Below are 17,456 nucleotides of genomic sequence, written 5' to 3'. Positions count from 1 at the left end.
CTCTCCTCCATCCACACTAATTCTCCCTTATTTTGGGTGAACTTTCCAGACCCAGCCTCTTAAGGAATCAACAAAAGTGTGGCATTGAAATTAGACAGAGCTGAGATCAGCTCTACCGTTCACTCTGTGATTTAGCTACATTCCCTAGCCTCCTTCTCCATACAGTTAAAATGAAAGGGCTGAGCAATCTACTTACTTACTAGATATTAAATGAACATGTATTGCCTTCCCTGTTTCTTCTTCTTTTTCCCCAGAGGGATGGATGGATATATAGTCTATCCATCCCAAAGCATCATCAGGCATAAATAAATGATGAGACTTTATTTGGTGCAACTGATTTTCAAAAGACAATAAGACAATGGTCAGGTATTCATTGAAATAAATATTTTAAATAATTCTTTAAACCTGAGATACAGTTAACTGTGGTCCCATATTTTGAAACAGAGGGTAGATGTAGCCTTTATGCATATTTTCCCTGACACATGTGATACATAGTTAAGTGTGCTGTGAAAGGATCGAGTTAGAAACATAATCAAGCTGATGAATTCAATAGCAACTTTAAGGATTAGCTCAGGAAATTATAGCTCGCAGTAAACTAGTGTCCTCATATAGGTCTATAGTGTTCAAGGCAGACAATGCAGTCTCTAATGCCAGCCAAATAAATATTTGAGAAGGTTCAAATGAAAGAATGCTCCAAATATGCTTTTGTTCTGATATAGAACATTTTCGTCAAGTCAGTTCCCGCGGTGAACTTGGGTGCAGATGGCAGTGGTGTGGTGTTGACCCTGTGGTGTTCCTTGCGATTTTGCTTTTCTGTTAAATAATGTTGAAAACAAAGGGCTTCTAAGGGCAAGGCTGCCTGGCTTTCTCATGGGCATCTTACTTATTCTATGTAAACTTCAGAGTCACTGCCATAGTGGAATTCATTGCAAGTTGTTACAGAAATTACATGAAAGTTGATGACTTCATTATGTATTTCTTTCCACAGAATTCCTTCGCCTAGACCTCCCTCCATGCATGTCCTCTCTGCAGTAATCACAGAAGCTTTTGGAGTAGCACTTGTGGGCTATGCTGCCTCTCTGGCTCTTGCTCAAGAATCTGCCAAAAAATTCAAATATTCAGTGGATGACAACCAGGTGGCGTATGCCCCAGCCCCTCTCCATAGCTATCATATCATCATGCTGGGAACTCCCAGATCCTGAAAATGTTGACCCTATGAAAAATATAACTTTCCTACCTGTACAGAAAGAATAGATTGGCCAAAAACAAAAGAAAATCTCTAAATCAGTTATAGCTGAATATATGTCCTTTATGGGTTGGTTTATAATTTTATCTTATTTTGAGAAAGAGGGGCATCTTGATTTTCTTTTTAATTTGCTTTTAGGCAAGAATCTAAATATATTACCATTGAGTACTTTTTTATTTTTTTTCTTTATTGATTAAGGTATTACATAGTGTCCTTATCCTTCCCCCCCCCCCCCCACACTCATGTCCTCACCCCCCCTGGTATCGGTGACCTTTGGTTATGCTTATGTATATACATGCATACAAGTCCTTTGGTTGATCTCACCCCCTTACTCCCGCCCTCCCCTACCTTCCCTCTGAGGTTTGACAGTCTGCTCGATGCTTCTTTGTCTCTGGATCTGTTTTTGTTAATCAGTTTATGTTGTTCATTATATTCCACAAATGAGTGAGATCATGTGATATTTATCTTTCAAAAATGATGATTTTTAAAGTACATAAAACACTAGTTTTACTCTTCTTAGTAGAAAACTAAAGGATGTGAGCATCTACTTTTGGAAGGCAAAACAATGAAGATCATGTTGATCACATTTCAGAATCGATTTCTCCCAGTGTCTTGGTTTAAGCCCTGTGGCCCCCCATTCCTACAGGTCAGCAGAGATAGCTGTGGAACACTGGTTACAAATGTCAAATCACCTATGTCTAATCTCACTCTGACACTGGGTGCCCTTCATTATTTTTGTGCCCCAGTTTTGTCATCTGTATAAAAGATTTATTCATTCAACTGATGTGTATCAAATCCTACTAACGTACCAGCCACTAAGAACAAGGAATACAGTAGTGTACAACACAGACCATATCTTTTCTCAACTCAGAGCATCCCAGGGCTTTACCCTTGTACTCAGATTAAAAATCTCTTCACCAAGGTTTACAAGGCTCTACATCCCTTTGTTTCTCTATATATCCCTTTTTTCTTTTTTCTTCTTTTACTCTGTTTGTTGCCTGCTTTTCATTGAACCCACCGCTGATGATTCTGGCTCAGGACATTTGCACTTGCTCCTCCCTTTTCCAGAAGCTGTTCCCCTGCATATTTGCATGCCTCCCTTATTTAAATGCTCCCTTCTCAGAGAAGCCTTCCCGGGTAAGATAAAATCCTAAACTCCAGACTTTCCACTCCCTCCTGTGCTATACTTGACATATTCATCTTGTTTTTGTCCGCATTCCCTCACTAGAATGTCAGTTCTGTAAGGGCAGGGATACTGGTCTCTGTAGGTTACTGGTAACAGGAAAGGCAGAAAGAAAACATCAGGAGGTTTTTACAAGAATCCAGGTAAAATTAGACAGTGTGTTCCAGGATGTAGCAATGGAGGAGATGAGAAGTGGACCGATTCTAGATTGTAGATACCATCTGGGAAAAAGGGAAGGAGTCAAGAATATTGTCGTGTGATGCTTATTGATGGGGATACATATTAAAAAATGTGTCATTAGGCTATTTTGTCATTTTTCAAACATCACAGGGTTCTCTTATACAAACCTTGATGGTATCACCTACTACACACCTACATATATGGTATAGCCTATTGCCCCTAGATTACAAACGTGTGCAGCATGTTACTGTACAAAACAACATGAGATTTAATCAAGCCCAATAAAAATAATATAATCAAGAAACACAGTAAACATGAGATATATGAGGCTGCTGTCAGTGTTACAGCCTTGATTATAGCGATTTAAAAGATGGGGAGAAACTGGCAACAGAGACAATAAATATCTTGTATTTTCCCATAAGGTTGTTATGACGATTAAATTATTAAAGTACTTACAATGGTTTATTGCTCATTTAATCACTCAGTAAATGTCCACTTTTTTTTTGCAATGGTTAAATACAACCATTGGAGAGAACAGAAATGGGATATAAACGAGACTCATTGTTTGATAGGTTGTACCTGTGGTCTCTAAAAGTGGATTGTTATTAAGAAGTGATGTATTCCCATATTATCAATCTTCTAGGAATTTTTGGCTCATGGCCTCAGCAATGTGATTTCTTCATTTTTCTTCTGCATACCAAGTGCTGCTGCCATGGGAAGGACCAATGGCCTGTACAGCACAGGAGCAAAGACACAGGTAACTTCATTGTCTGGCAGGGAACTCCCTGGCCTTTACTCTCCCTCTGGGGAAGAGTGCTTAAGAGCGGGCTTCTATCTAAAGTACAGAAGATAGCCTGGCTGGTGTGGCTCAGTGGTTGAGCATCGACCTATGAATCAGAAGATCATGGTTAGATTCTTGGTTGTTGTGGGCTCACCAGGGCATGCGGAAGGCAGCCAATTAATGATTGTCTCTCATCATTGATGTTTCTATCTCTCTCTCCCTGTCCCTTCCTCTCTGAAATCAACAAAAATAAAAATATATATTTTCAAAAGTACAGGAAATAGTTTTACTTCTTCATTTTTTTCTAACTACTTTCAAGGAAGTCTATTTCTCCTCTCTTTCTTGTGAATCTTCCTTCCAAAAGCCAGTGACTCAGTGAGCTGACTAAAAAAATACTGTACCAATAGCAGCTTTACTGTTGGCAGCCTTTGAGCCAGAGCTCTCACTACTGGAGCCGCTGTTTTTCTGTTTTTGCTAAGCTAATCAATTTGAAAATTTTCCATTTTTGTTCACTTTCTTTAAATGAGATGAATTATAATTTATTTAAATCAATTATATAAAAAATTAGAGGCCCTGTGCATGAAATTTCCCTCAGTCCGGCCTGCGCCTTCTTGCAGTCCAGGATCCCTCTCGCAGTCCGGGACCCCTCACTCCTTACCGCCCGCCTGCAGCAGAGGCAGAAGAGGCTCCCACCACCATGGCTGAGCCCAGCTCCTGCGTTGAGCGTCTGCCCCCTGGTGGTCAGTGTGCATCATAGCAACTTGTCGTTCCTCTGTTCAGTCGATTTGCATATTAGGGTTTTATTATATAGGATTAGTCAGTAACATTGAGATTCCTGTATGAATAGATGTGCAAGTATTTAAATAAGTGATAAGATGTTTGTGCACATTTGAGATTACAGAAATAATTATTATATATTTTTAGGAATTCAAGTCAACTCAACACTTGAGTGCCTCCTCTATACCAAGTATTATGCTAGATACTGGTAAGATGACAGTGATAACAATGAAGATAATCTGTGATGCTTATTCAGAGTAGCAGTGTTGGTGGAAACATATATTGATTTATGTGCCAGGCATTGCATATCATACTTTCTATGTAAATGAATGCATTTAACCCTTTATAGGCAACTTTGAAGGAAGTATAATTATTATTCTCAGTTTCCACATGCTAAAATTGAAGAAAAGAAGGTTAAAGTAAATTACCCAGGTCACAGAGCTAATGAGTTGGCAGAGCTGGGATTTTAACCCAGATAGATTTACTCCAGATCTTGCACTGTTAACCGTAGTTCTATACAAGAAAATGCATGTATGTGTTAATATAGAAACTCATATTATATGCTCACCATTATTAAAACAATTCACATTGGAATTGAATAAGGATTTATAAAATATTTTATGTGACAGGTTGAACATTTTTAGGAGCCTGCCCTTATAGTAAGTCTTTTCTGGGAGGTGATCAGAAGAATACATTTGAAAGGGTGTGGTTTTTTTACCTTGGGGAGCAAGTGCCAGGAGAAAGATGGGTGAAGATCAGCAGGAGTTTTAAGTATGCTATTAAAAATCGGTAATGGACAGTTAAGGGCTTTACCAGACAGTAAAAGAAACAGGTGAGCTTGCCAAACAAGGATTTCAGTGTAGATTTTGTCTTTAGTCAGTGACCTTAAAGAAACAAGTTACTGTTAAAGATTGAATGGAAGAACCTGTCGTCCCACATCTGGATGTTGCTGTTTACATTCCTTTGTTGAACCTGTATCTTCATAAGCTTTTTAGCAGGTTTATGGCGGACATTCTGTTTCACAGTCAAGACAGGATCCGAGGCCGTGGATACTAACAACGGATTTGCCTGTTTCATTCTGTCTTTTTCCATGACTGTACCTACTGCCTCATCTTGATTTATGATCAAAATCTGGAAGACCTACAAAAATGTGTTTTGTAGTCATCTAGGAATAACACAGAAAATATTGCTGCTACTTTTGGTGCAGAAAGACAATTTTGTATAGTTTATTTCAATGTAAATAAAATGTGAATTTTGTTTTAAAAAAATGATAGAATCATTTTCTCATCCCTCAACCTGCTTGATTTTAGTAATTTAGCAGCTTGACTATCATGATTTCATTTACATTTCTTCACTCTATTCCTAAGTATAAAATGGTAAAGAGTTGAAGAAAAGTAAAATACCTAAAAGATGTTTGTCCTATGGGTAATTAAGGGTGTGAACATTTTACTAGTTAAGACATATAAGTAAGGGGGTACTTAGGTGTGTTTTTTTTTCCTGAGCTTAAAAAAAATACAAGTTTATCTTTCTTGTTTTGGCTGCAACTTGCTTTTAAATTTTTTTTTTAGTTGATCAGAGATGTATAAGAAAGCAGCACTTTATGTGCAAATTAAAGGGTACTCAAAAAGGTGGTAAAACTTGAAAATATAACTCAATGGGATTATTACAGAATCTTGAAGTTAGAGAAATCTATTATAGCACTGAAAATATCTCATCTTAATCTAACTTTTTTTTTTGCATTTACTGAGTTGTCCATTTCTGAAGTGATGGCTTGGACTGCATGATCTCACAAATTTTTTTAAAAAATCTAAAGTTTAGCATCTGGATCTCTTACTTATGGAGACAACGAATGCAGTGTTTTGAGAACATTGAGGGCAGAAACTATTATATTATTGATTTTCATGCCTGAGGAGGAAATACATGAGGCAGAACTGATAAAAATTTCTTGTCCAATTAGATGCACTTGTCTTTTGTCCTCGGGCATCAACAGTGATGAGGCAAGTGCAGCAGAGAAGCTGACATTTGCCATTTGTTTATCTGACCTATTTTATTTTATGACTTCCCATGTAAGGGAAACAAATCCTGTGTTTCACCCATCATGTGTCACTTTTGTAAGTAAGACCCTTTTAACTCTTGAGTTATTTTAACGATAGGACCAGAATTGTAGTTTATTGTTGATGTACATACAAAGCATCATGTCAATAAAAGATAAGTTAAATATTATTTAGAGAAAAGCCCAAAGGTAGTTATAGTTCACTGTTTTGAAATAGGATTATTGAGTTAAGTTGTATTTTCTATATCATCTTTACTATACTATCAGATATTTTTGGAACCTTAAAATATATTTAGCTTGATGGATCCCAATTTAGTTCATGGTCCTTCTAACTCCTTAGTTTTATGACCTTAGTCAAATCTGCTTGTTTCCCTGGGCCTCAGAACCTTTTACAGAGTGTAGACTACCTTCCCCAAGTTGATATCTGCAATTAAGAATAAGGGTTTTATTTTCAGATACATTATAAGTATATGAGTGAAGATCCCATCAAAGGGGTGCATGCCATTGTCTTTTATCGTGAAATAAACCTTGGCAGTTGTCCTTTTTCCCCCCATATAAGCAGTGATACAATGAGTCACTTATTAAGGTATCTGAATAATTTCTGTGATTTGCTCTTGACACCTAGCTCTCTCTGATTTAGTGGAATGACAGCATCGATTTGTGTTTAACATTTTTATCAAAGCCCAGCCTGTGTAGCTCAATGGTTGAGCATTGACCTATGAAGCAGGAGGTCATGGTTTGATTCCGGTCAGGGCACATGCCTGAGTTTTGGGCTCAATCCCTAGGAGGGAGGAGGTGTGCAGGAAGCAGCAGATTGATGATTCTCTTTCATCATTGATGTTTCCATCTCTCTCTCCCTCTCTGAAATCAATAAAAATAGGTTTAAATATACATATATTTAAAAAAATTTTGTAATGTAAAATCAGCGATTACTCCTAAATGATTAGTTTAGTGACAATGTGTTATAACTTTTTTTATGGGCAATTTTTTATTTCCTAATGACTTATTTCCCACAGAAAGATTTCTTTCCTCTTTCTATGCTGGGGAGTACTGGAGATAAGTTCTGCTAAATAAGGAAGGAACTTGTGACTAGCTTCTTTTCCTTAGTTTAATATTTTGAGTTTCATCTAGGATGTTGCATATATCAATAGTCTGTTTTTTTTTCTATTGCTGAGTAGTATTCTATTGTACAGATATACCACAACTTGTTTATCTAGTCACCAGTTGTTGGACATTTCAGTTATTTGCAGTTGTTGGTGTTTGTTAATTAAGATTTTATAAGTATTTACATATAGGTATTTGCATGAGCGTGTATTTTTCCTCTGTTAAACAGTTCTGGGATATACGGTAAGTGTATGTGTAACTTCATAAGCAACTGCCAAACTGTTTTTTCAGCAATGTCTGAGAACACCAGTTGTTCTGAATCCTCACCAGCCCTTAATATTGACTATTTGATTATTTTTAATGTTAGCCATTCTAATAGAACCTGATTCCCTGTGATTTTTCCATAATGGTATTCTGGGCATCTCTGTGGTCCTGTGAGAGCCCTCTTTTTTCTGTGAGGCTGCCAGTTTGGCCAAAAGTTTCTATTAAGTCATGGACATTTGCTTATGTGAAATCAGGTTCTCCATTAGGTGGAGCACAGCTAAGAGTCAAGTTATTTGAACTTCCTTTTGTCAGCAGGTTGAATTGATTGGAAGATGAAACTGGTTGCTTTTCAGGATTAATAAAATGCATCTGTTTCATTGCGGAGACTTCTACCGTAATCCTATATAACTGCTTCATACTGGAGCCCTTTCTAACAAAGAACTCCAAAGAAGAGAGTAAATGCTTCAGTGAAAATTTATCGGCAGCACAGAAAAACCTTCAGCTGCATGTTCAAATGTTACCCAGATAACTCCCTGGGAAGTGAGGAGGGGAGTTTAACCAAACAGGCTAAAGGACCTTTAATTGAAATGTTTTCACTATTAAACAAAAAAGCCATTGTTGTAATGTGTACTAAAAGTCTTTTTTTTTCATAGAATTGCTTTTTTGTCATCACTGACTTAATTAGATTGCACCAGTTTGTCAGATGTCACATTCGGGTTCCTTCAGCTGCAGAATAGAGATAATAGTCCACGTAATTTAGTAATCATGTGCCAGCATATTGTTCTTTCTAATCAAGATGAACTAAGGATTTTATTACTTTGGAATTATTAGAAAGTTCAAGGTTTTCTCTTTTATCTGTCTTGTATTTTACAGGTGGCTTGTCTCATATCTTGCGTTTTCGTCCTGACAGTCATTTATGCAATAGGACCTTTGCTTTACTGGCTGCCAATGGTACGGTAGTGCTCTCCCATAATCTGCTTTTTAAGTTTACTTTTAATGAGAAGCATTGCATATTAAAATTTCTTAAATGACTGCCCTAGCTGGTTTGGCTCAGTGGATAGAGCGTCAGCCTGCTGACTGAAGGGTCCCAGGTTCAATTCCAGTCAAGGGCACATGCCCAGGTTACAGGCTCGATCCCCAGTGTGGGGCGTGCAGGAGGGAGCCGATCAATGATTCTCTCTCATCAATGATGTCTCTATCTCTCTCTCCCTCTCTCTCCCTCTATGAAATCAATAAAAATATATCTAGAAACAAAACAAACAGAAAAAAACAAAGTCACTCAGAATCCTAGTCCCAGTGGTTCATCTTGCCTTTCATAAGCCTGAGGTACCAAAGTTATGCAAGTAAGACTCTGGTCTTCAGAGAACCAGAGGCAGTGTCAGACCTCCCTTGTTCTCATTGGGATGGTGAGATTATGATCTTTCAATAATAAAGTTCACACTTCAACAGAGTTATGTCTTTCAGTGAAACCAGATAAACTGAGACCCAAGGCAATTATAAAGCAATACATAGCTACCTGGGGAACTCAGTTGGTTCGAGCATCATCCCAATATGCCAAGGTTTGCGGGTTTAATCCCCAGTAAGGTCCCATACCAGAATCAATCAATCAATGCATAAATAGATGAAATAATAAATCCATGTTTCTCTCTCTCAAATCAATAAATAAAAAGTTTAAGAAATACATGATATAAATATTTAATTTTGCAACAAAAATTGGTGGCGGATAATTATTATAAAGTTGAGGACAACCCCCTGACTGGTTTGGCTCAGTGGATAGAGCATCTGCCTGCGGACTGAAGGGTCCCAGGTTCGATTCCGGTCAAGGGCATGTACCTTGGTTGCGGGCACATTCCCAGTAGGGGGTGTGCAGGAGGCAGCTGATCGATGTTTCTCTCTCATCGGTGTTTCTAACTCTCTATCCCTCTCCCTTCCTCTCTGTAAAAAAAACCCAATAAAATATATTAAAAAAAAATAAAAAATAAAGTTGAGGACAACCAGCATGATAACATTTACCCTTATCATTCATTACTTTTCTTTTTCCATCTTTCTAATTTTTTAGAATGGCATGTTTTACCCTGTTATTTTCTAGAATTGATATTCTATTCCTGAGGTGCAATAATTGGTTAGTTCTAAACAAAATGAATGCTACATTAGTCTTCTAAATGATGATTGCTTTTTTTTCTAGTAAGTAGTCTAACAAAGAAAGAAATTAAAATACTTTGGTTCTTTTGAATTTTGATTAAAATATTTATCTTGCCTTTTCATTAACCTATTTCTTATTTGCAGTGTGTTCTTGCAAGTATTATTGTCGTGGGACTGAAAGGAATGCTCATACAGTTTCGGGATTTAAAAAAATATTGGAATGTGGATAAAATCGATTGGGTTAGTAGAAATTTAACCTACATTTTCATCTTTGACTTAAACACATGTGAAAAATAAATTTTCATAGTTTCATTTGCAGAAAGTAGTTTTAGTCATGTGAGACTTGTACACTTTACAAACTACCAGTAATTTCTTTTAAAATCCCAATCAATGCATTTAAATGTGAAATGTCTTTATAAGAAATAGGCCTGGGATTTTGTCAAATTTTGATTGATGTGTTGTTTGAGAACTTTTAAAGAAATGCTAACTAACTTGAGTGGATTGAGGATTCTTAATTTCTGTTATGGATTAATTTTGCCAATGAAGTTCATGAAGTACACACTAATAAAAATATGACAAGTTTAACATGTCTGAGAAATCATTAATTGCTAAGTTATGTACACGACATTAATATAAGGTGAAAATCTTAGTAGTGACTATATTCATTCTAAATACAAAAAGTCACATGAATTGGGTTTTAAATGGGTTACGTTGAGAGGATCATTATTTTAATAGGATATTGCCAGGAAGAGATTAAATTATACTAAACAGTGGAAAAGTGTGGCTTTTACTAACATAAATGTTTAACATGCTTATTCAAGAGCCAAATTGGCCCTGATGCTTTAGCTTTCACAATTTCACAAAAAGTGGCCCCTTGCAAATAAAATTATAATGCTCATTGGAGTAGTTGAACTGAAAGTGGCTTTGATCATGATGTTAGATTCAGTCATTTTAACATTAGGGTTTGAGTCATGTGGAAAAATAAATTAGTTCTTTTTATAGCAATCATAGAAAGCAGAATAGTGTTGGGAATGACCAAACAATATGGCATGCTTTTAAACCGCACACATCAACCAATAATTTACAGATCTTAAATAAAGTGTTTTTGGGGGATTGAATTAAGTATTGGCGGTGGGTAGAAATACAAGCATGTGCCTTTTACCCACCACTGCTCCTGAGAGTGTGAGGGGGCAGGATTTGTTTCTGTATTCCTGGGCTTCTGTTTATGACATCTTACTAAATAATATATTCTGCCTGAGAGATGTGGTTACTGGAATATTGTAGAATAAAATTGTGAGGAATTTATCAATTATGAGAATATCAAAGGACCCACATCTTTTCTCTTTGCTTCTCTTTCAGGGAATATGGGTCAGTACATATATATTTACAATATGTTTTGCTGCCAATGTGGGGCTACTGTTTGGTGTTGTTTGTACCATAGCTATGGTGATTGGTCGCTTCCCAAGGTAAGATCTTACTTAAATGTTCTGTTTATTATGACACAGCAGCAAAGTATATGGTGTTACCAGTTACTTTTATTTCTGTGGGCTATATAGTGCTACAATTCATGTTTTATTTTCTATTGGAGACAAAACAAAAAAGGTTTTATCTACATATGAATAATGTTGTTATTCCTGAGGATTTTAGAAAAATACAGATTTACCAGTGTCTTATTAACAAATGAGTTAGAGGATCTAAACCATTTTAGGTATATTCCTATTGTTCAAACATCATTTTTACTTCTTCATGGTTAATGCAGTAATTAGGAAATGACATTTTGTTTTCCATCTGCCTTAATTCTAGAGCAAAGACACTGAATATAAAAAACATGAATGAAATGGAATTTAAAATGAAAACAGAAATGGATGGTGTAAGTTTAGTTTTTTTTCTACTTTGTGCAATTATTAACAATTTTTTTGTGATTAAGATAGCTTTAAAATATAATTAAAACAGATAAATTATGTCATTGAAAATATTATAACTGTATTTTAATTAGTTTAAACTTTAAATAGTATATATGTGATTACTATATATATGGCAGTCGACAAGCAGCAAATTAATAGAACAACTGCAACAAAAATTTATATTAGCATTCATATAAGACAATAGAACTACAGCTCACAGCAGAATCATAGTTCAGATTAATTCAGGCATTTTGGAAACCTCTTTTCCATTGCTCAGTTCCATAAAACAGTCCAACTAAACCAATAGACCATTCCAAATTAAATGATGAGGGAAGGTAGGGAATAAGAAAGGAAATAAGGCGAAGTCAGATCTTGTTATTGTTTTTTGTTGTTTTTTTAACACACACACAATGAGATTGTATTATTAGCAGATAGTAATTTATTCTAATGATTACGGAATGCCAATAGAATTAGTTTCTTGCACAGTGCACACTTAAAAAACAACAATTTCTTTGCTTTACCCTATCAGGTCAATTGTGTTTTTGTTCTAGTTTTTTTATTCTGAGGGATGGCCAAAACAAGTTGTAACGTGAGGAACAAAAAATGTTGCCTTGAACTTTTTGCAAATTGGCCTCCCTTTGAACCTGCTTTGTAAATGTTTGGTTAACTTTTTCTTCTTTATTTTTTACATTTTCTTGTTCCAGTACCTCATGGTCACCCTCAGAACAGAGAGAACTGGCCTTCCCCCAGCAGGGCCACTGTCAGGGTATTTCTGAGTAGACTGGGGGTGAGAAGTAGCACCAGGAGTCCTTCTGGGACACCTGGGGGAATGGCCTGCTTCTCAGAGAACTACTGGAGTTCAGAGCCTTCGAGAGTGTCCCAGTATCAACTTTCCCACCAATGCTGCCTTTCTTTTCTTTCCTATCTCTTTATTCTTTTTTCCTTTTACATTTTACATAGGAATTTGTACAGATGGACTCTTGGGCCCCTAAGATCCTCTATGTATCTACCCCACACATACAGTTATATACATTAGCCTTGGCATTCTTAACTTTGAAACAGAATTGAAGTTTGAAACTTAAAATTCTTGAATAGAATTTTAAGTTTTTAACAAATATACTTATTTTTAATTGATTGATTTTGGAGAGAGAGGGGAAGTGAGGAAGAGGAGAGAGAAGGAGGAAAAGGGAGAGGGAGGGGAGGGGAAAAGGGAGAGGGAGAGGAACAGATTTGTTGTTCCACTTAATTGTAGATTCATTGGTTGATTCTTGTATGTGCCCTGATCAGGATTGAACCTGCAGCCTTGATATATCAGGATGTTGCTCTAACTAACTGAGCTACCAGGCCAGGATTAAGCTAACTTGGAGGCAGTTAGTCATTCCTTTCTTCCATTCATGTGTTCTTCCATACTTTTTTATATGAAACACTCATTCTCAATTTGGGACATCTCTTCCACTCAATAAATTCAACCACATTGAGAATCTATTTTCTGGTACAACTTGAATCTTTATTCTTTAACAAATACCTGTCTTTTAAAAATGTTAACTTAAAACAACACATTAGTACAATCATGTGGTGTGATTAGTGGGTAGAGCTAATCACACCATGTGGAGGTTTGTGATAACTAAATATGACAGACTCAAGAATTGTTTTATTTTTGGTTTGTAAGAAATTCACCCTTGATTAGAAGTTGGTTTGGTAACTAAAGGCTTTTTTTATTGAGTTTTTTGTAGCAAATCTCTTCACTTTCTAGAGTATAGTTAATTGTACAGTTAAAGGAACTTTCTGAGGTACTCTAGTTTAAATATTTACCCAATTATTAATATGAGGAAACTGAGAAAGGTTAAGTGAATTAGCCAACTTCACATACTTAATATTTTCTCTTATTTGTCTTTGCGCGGATTCTTCACTATTTTCTGTGTCTCTTCTATGAAAACACTAAAGCAGGGAGGAGTAATGCTTTATTTAATTGGCAAGGAGTTATCATTTCATAGAAAATACCATCCTCTCAATTTCTAGGTCTGACCCCCATCCCAAAGGTCATGGAGAAGACAGTTTTAGCTGCATACCCAACACTTGCTGCCAGGGAGACCTGGGCAAATGCCACAGCAGATACTTTTCATATTGAACCTTGTCCTTCTCTTTTTCTGTGTGCCTTGCCTACAGCCTGGCAATCCAGGGCCTAGATTTCTGATGTCCCCTTTAGGTTTCCTTCTCTCAACTAGGACTACCAGGCACTTGCAGGGTAATATGCCAGCCAAAGGAAAGCTATGTCATGATGAGGTAGATGACTGCCAGTTTGAGCCTTTAGGACCCATTTTTGTTTTTAAAATACTCATGGTTAAGTAAATGAAGTTTTGATTTTGAGACTGAGTAGAGAAGACCCTTTTGGAAGGATAACTCTTCCTGGCCCTCTTTGGATATTCTAGGCTGTTGTGTCCCCCAAACCCAGTAGGTAAGGATAAGAGTCATTTTCTAAAACGCTTCAGACTCATCTCATGGTTCTTCATGTTTCTTGGTGAAGAGAATGCACATATTCTCCCTAAGAAACATGATAGTCTATTAAGTTCTCCAAATACATTTTAATAATGAAAATGTTAGCTAAGGGATTGCTTCCAAGGTTGAGTGACATTTGGGCTTGTAAGAATGAGATTCATTGGATAGAGTTATCCTTTTTTATAGTATTCAGGACTCTGAATCTCATCCATTTCTTCTCCAAAAAGGAAACCCAGCAGCAGGTGAAAATTATCTCAATAAACAACCCACTGGTTTTTCTGAATGCAAAGAAGTTTCATGCTGATCTAATGAATATAATCCAAAAAGAACATGCCAGCAACCAGCCATTTGATGATACCAACAAGGTAGGATCAACTGTTTCATTATGATAATGTCATGATAACCTTATATGACCATACTAAAAAATGTATCACATCAATATAATACATTATAAAAGTGTACAGAAACCTCTACCTCAGCAAAACATTAAATTGTATTATGATTTTTATTTGGTTTTTACAGTTAGCTCTAGGGTAATCTCTCACTTGTTATTTGTTTATTCATTCATTTATTAACTTATATATACTTTCATTCAGAATATATCTAATGGACATGTGTATTAGGTACTATAATCTTGAGAAGAATCATTAAAAAATCACTTCAATTAGTATAGTTGCTATGTACCCTACACCACACAGTTTCCTCTACCTTTCATTAGCGTGGCATCTTTGTTGCAACCAAGAAACCAATATGGATACATTATTATTATTAAAGTCCATGCTTTATCCAGGTTTTATTAGTTTTACCTAATGTACTTTTTTTCTTTTCCAGGATTCCATCCAGAATATCACATTACATTTAGTTGTCCTGTCTTCTTTGGTTCCTCTTGAATGTGGCAGTTTCATAGACTCTTTTTTTGATGACTTTGATGGTTTTGAGTAGTACTGGTCAGGTGTTTTGTAGAATTTCCCTCTATTGGATTTATGTGGTATTCTTCTGACTGTAGGCCTGGGAATATAAGTTTGGGAAGGAAAACTGTGGAGGTGAAGTGCCATTTTTATCACATTATATCAAGGGTCAATTTTTATCACATTATATCAAGGGTACATACTACCAACATGAGTTATAATATTGATGTTGACTGACCTTGACACCTGGGTGAGGTAGTATTTGTCAGGCTTCTCCACTCTAAAGCTATACTCTATTTCCCCCGTTGCCATACTGTCCCCTTTGGAACCAAGTCTAAGTGCAGTCTATCCTTCAGGAGTGTGGAGTCACTGTTTGCCTCTTGGTAGTTGGAGTATTTACATAAATTATTCAGAATATTTTGACATGGAAGATTTCAGACAGGGTACTGTTAAGACCTATAAAAGGAAACGTACATCCATGAATGCCTTTCATTAGCTGGTCCCTTTTATTGGGCTAACTTAATCATCACCAGCCCCACAATGTAAAATAACCTGGTGGAAATTATTTGCTACCTGTCTGAACCAGACTTAAAATATATAAGCTGCACCACTGAGTATCTAGAAGGGAAAATCATGAGATCTTCTGTAGTCAGCCTGTAAGATGGAAACTGATTTCATGGGAGAGATAGTATAATTTAGCAGTTTGTAGCATGGGGTTCAGGATGTAAAGGCATGAGCTCAGGTTTAGCTTTGTCACTTTGGTCAAGTTATTTTTAAACTTTCCAAAATTTAGAAAATTTTCAATTTTTTATAAAAATGAGATTAGTAACTTCAAATGATTAATGTAAAGTCCTTGGAATATAGTAAGTACTCAAGAAATATCCATTGTCACCATTAAAGGTAACAATAATTAGTAATACATTTTTTTGAGAAGTGGCTAGCATTCTATCCCTTTAGGGCATCATTTATAATCAATGTTAAGTTTAATTATAAAATAGAGTCATTTTCTTTCTTTAGAATTTCCATAAATCAGGAATGTTTCTCAGACATTTCCATGGATCTTCTGATGAACAGTTAACTTTTGTATAATATGAAATATATGGTTAGTGACTCTCTCTCAAAGAATGCTGTGTTAATGAGGTTACTTCTGATTGGATATGCTATATGAAAGCACACGAAAATATTTAATTCCTGGTCAAAATCAAAACAAACTTAGTCTTGCATAAAATATTGTAAACAAGATAGTCTGAGTTGATAACATAAATTATCTACTGGACAAACTTATACTTAGAGCTACTTATCATTTTATTATTTCAGTTTGTTGTATTTATCATTCTGAAATAAACAGACTATGGAAAATACATATTGAAGACTAGTGTTTTGTTACTTATGGAGAAAAGAATGATATACTTTTTTTCAGGGAAAGAAATAAATTTTTGAAATGTCCTTATTCTTTATATTTGTTTTCATTTCAGTGTGAACAAAACTCATTGCTCAATTCTCTGTCCAATGGCAATTGCATTGGTGAGTCAGTTTTTTTTTTTTAAATAACGTGTTCTGACTTGAATATAGACCATAGAATGATATCTTCTTCCCCTTCTCCTCTCTCTCTGCCTCCCTCCTCTGACCTACTCCTTTTTCTCTCCTCCCCATCTTCCTTTCCCTCCATTCTGTATCTCTTCTTCCTCCTTCCTCCCACTTTCTCCTTCTGTTCTTTTCTGCCTTTCCCTGCTCGGTCCTTCTCTAATAACTTTTCTACATAAATTTTTGGACTATGAATTTTGGGTTGTAGCTTATTTTGAAATACGTACTGTGTTGTAAAAGACACGCCTTTTGTTAAGAACAGAGCTATATAAGTACATGAATAAAAAGAACTTGACTGATTTTGGTAACAAATTGTGTCATCACTGTCATTTTAAGAACTGTTGCTAAAGATGTCAGTAGAGTAAGTCATTTACATAATCAAAGCCATTTGTTTTTTAAAATTACTAATTATTTTCTTTATGTTTAACTATAGTGTCCACTTTAAGCAGTAATGTGCTGGTAAATCTTTAACAAACAACTCTTGGGGCAGAGGATATAATATGGGGTGGTGAAGAAGAACTGATCTGTAGCATTTGCCAATATCCATGGTATAAATAATTCTACTATGGCTAATTTCAAGTTACCAATAAGCTATTATTAAACATGTAACTGAGAAAATATGGGCACAATTGACATATTAAAAAGATGTCAAAACAGCTGGTGTGAGTTGACTTCAATCCACTACTGCCTTTAAATAGATCCTATACATTTTATTTCTAAAACAGATGTGTTGAAAAGTATGTGCATAGGAACTCTTCAAATATTGAACTCCATGGAAAATTGCAAATATGATTAGTCTTATTAAAACTATTTTTATATTTAACTTGGTAAGAA

The 17,456-nt window shown here is 35.8% G+C and overlaps 1 protein-coding gene across 1 annotated transcript in view; it reads left to right on the top strand.

Moving 5' to 3' along the window:
- Positions 1–17,456, top strand: part of SLC26A7 (solute carrier family 26 (anion exchanger), member 7) — a 43,869-nt gene that overhangs the window by 19,359 nt on the left and 7,054 nt on the right. Inside the window, exons 8-15 of the mRNA XM_014539968.1 lie at positions 989–1,136; positions 3,253–3,366; positions 8,462–8,539; positions 9,875–9,970; positions 11,090–11,196; positions 11,534–11,600; positions 14,358–14,495; positions 16,514–16,562. Coding sequence (XP_014395454.1) covers positions 989–1,136; positions 3,253–3,366; positions 8,462–8,539; positions 9,875–9,970; positions 11,090–11,196; positions 11,534–11,600; positions 14,358–14,495; positions 16,514–16,562 — 797 coding nt within the window. The remainder of the gene's footprint in view (positions 1–988; positions 1,137–3,252; positions 3,367–8,461; positions 8,540–9,874; positions 9,971–11,089; positions 11,197–11,533; positions 11,601–14,357; positions 14,496–16,513; positions 16,563–17,456) is intronic.

Source organism: Myotis brandtii, unplaced genomic scaffold, assembly GCF_000412655.1.
Source record: "Myotis brandtii unplaced genomic scaffold, ASM41265v1 scaffold232, whole genome shotgun sequence".
Lineage (NCBI taxonomy): Eukaryota > Metazoa > Chordata > Mammalia > Chiroptera > Vespertilionidae > Myotis > Myotis brandtii.
Note: the sequence above shows the minus strand (reverse complement) of the source record. Positions and strands in the feature narration are given on the sequence as shown.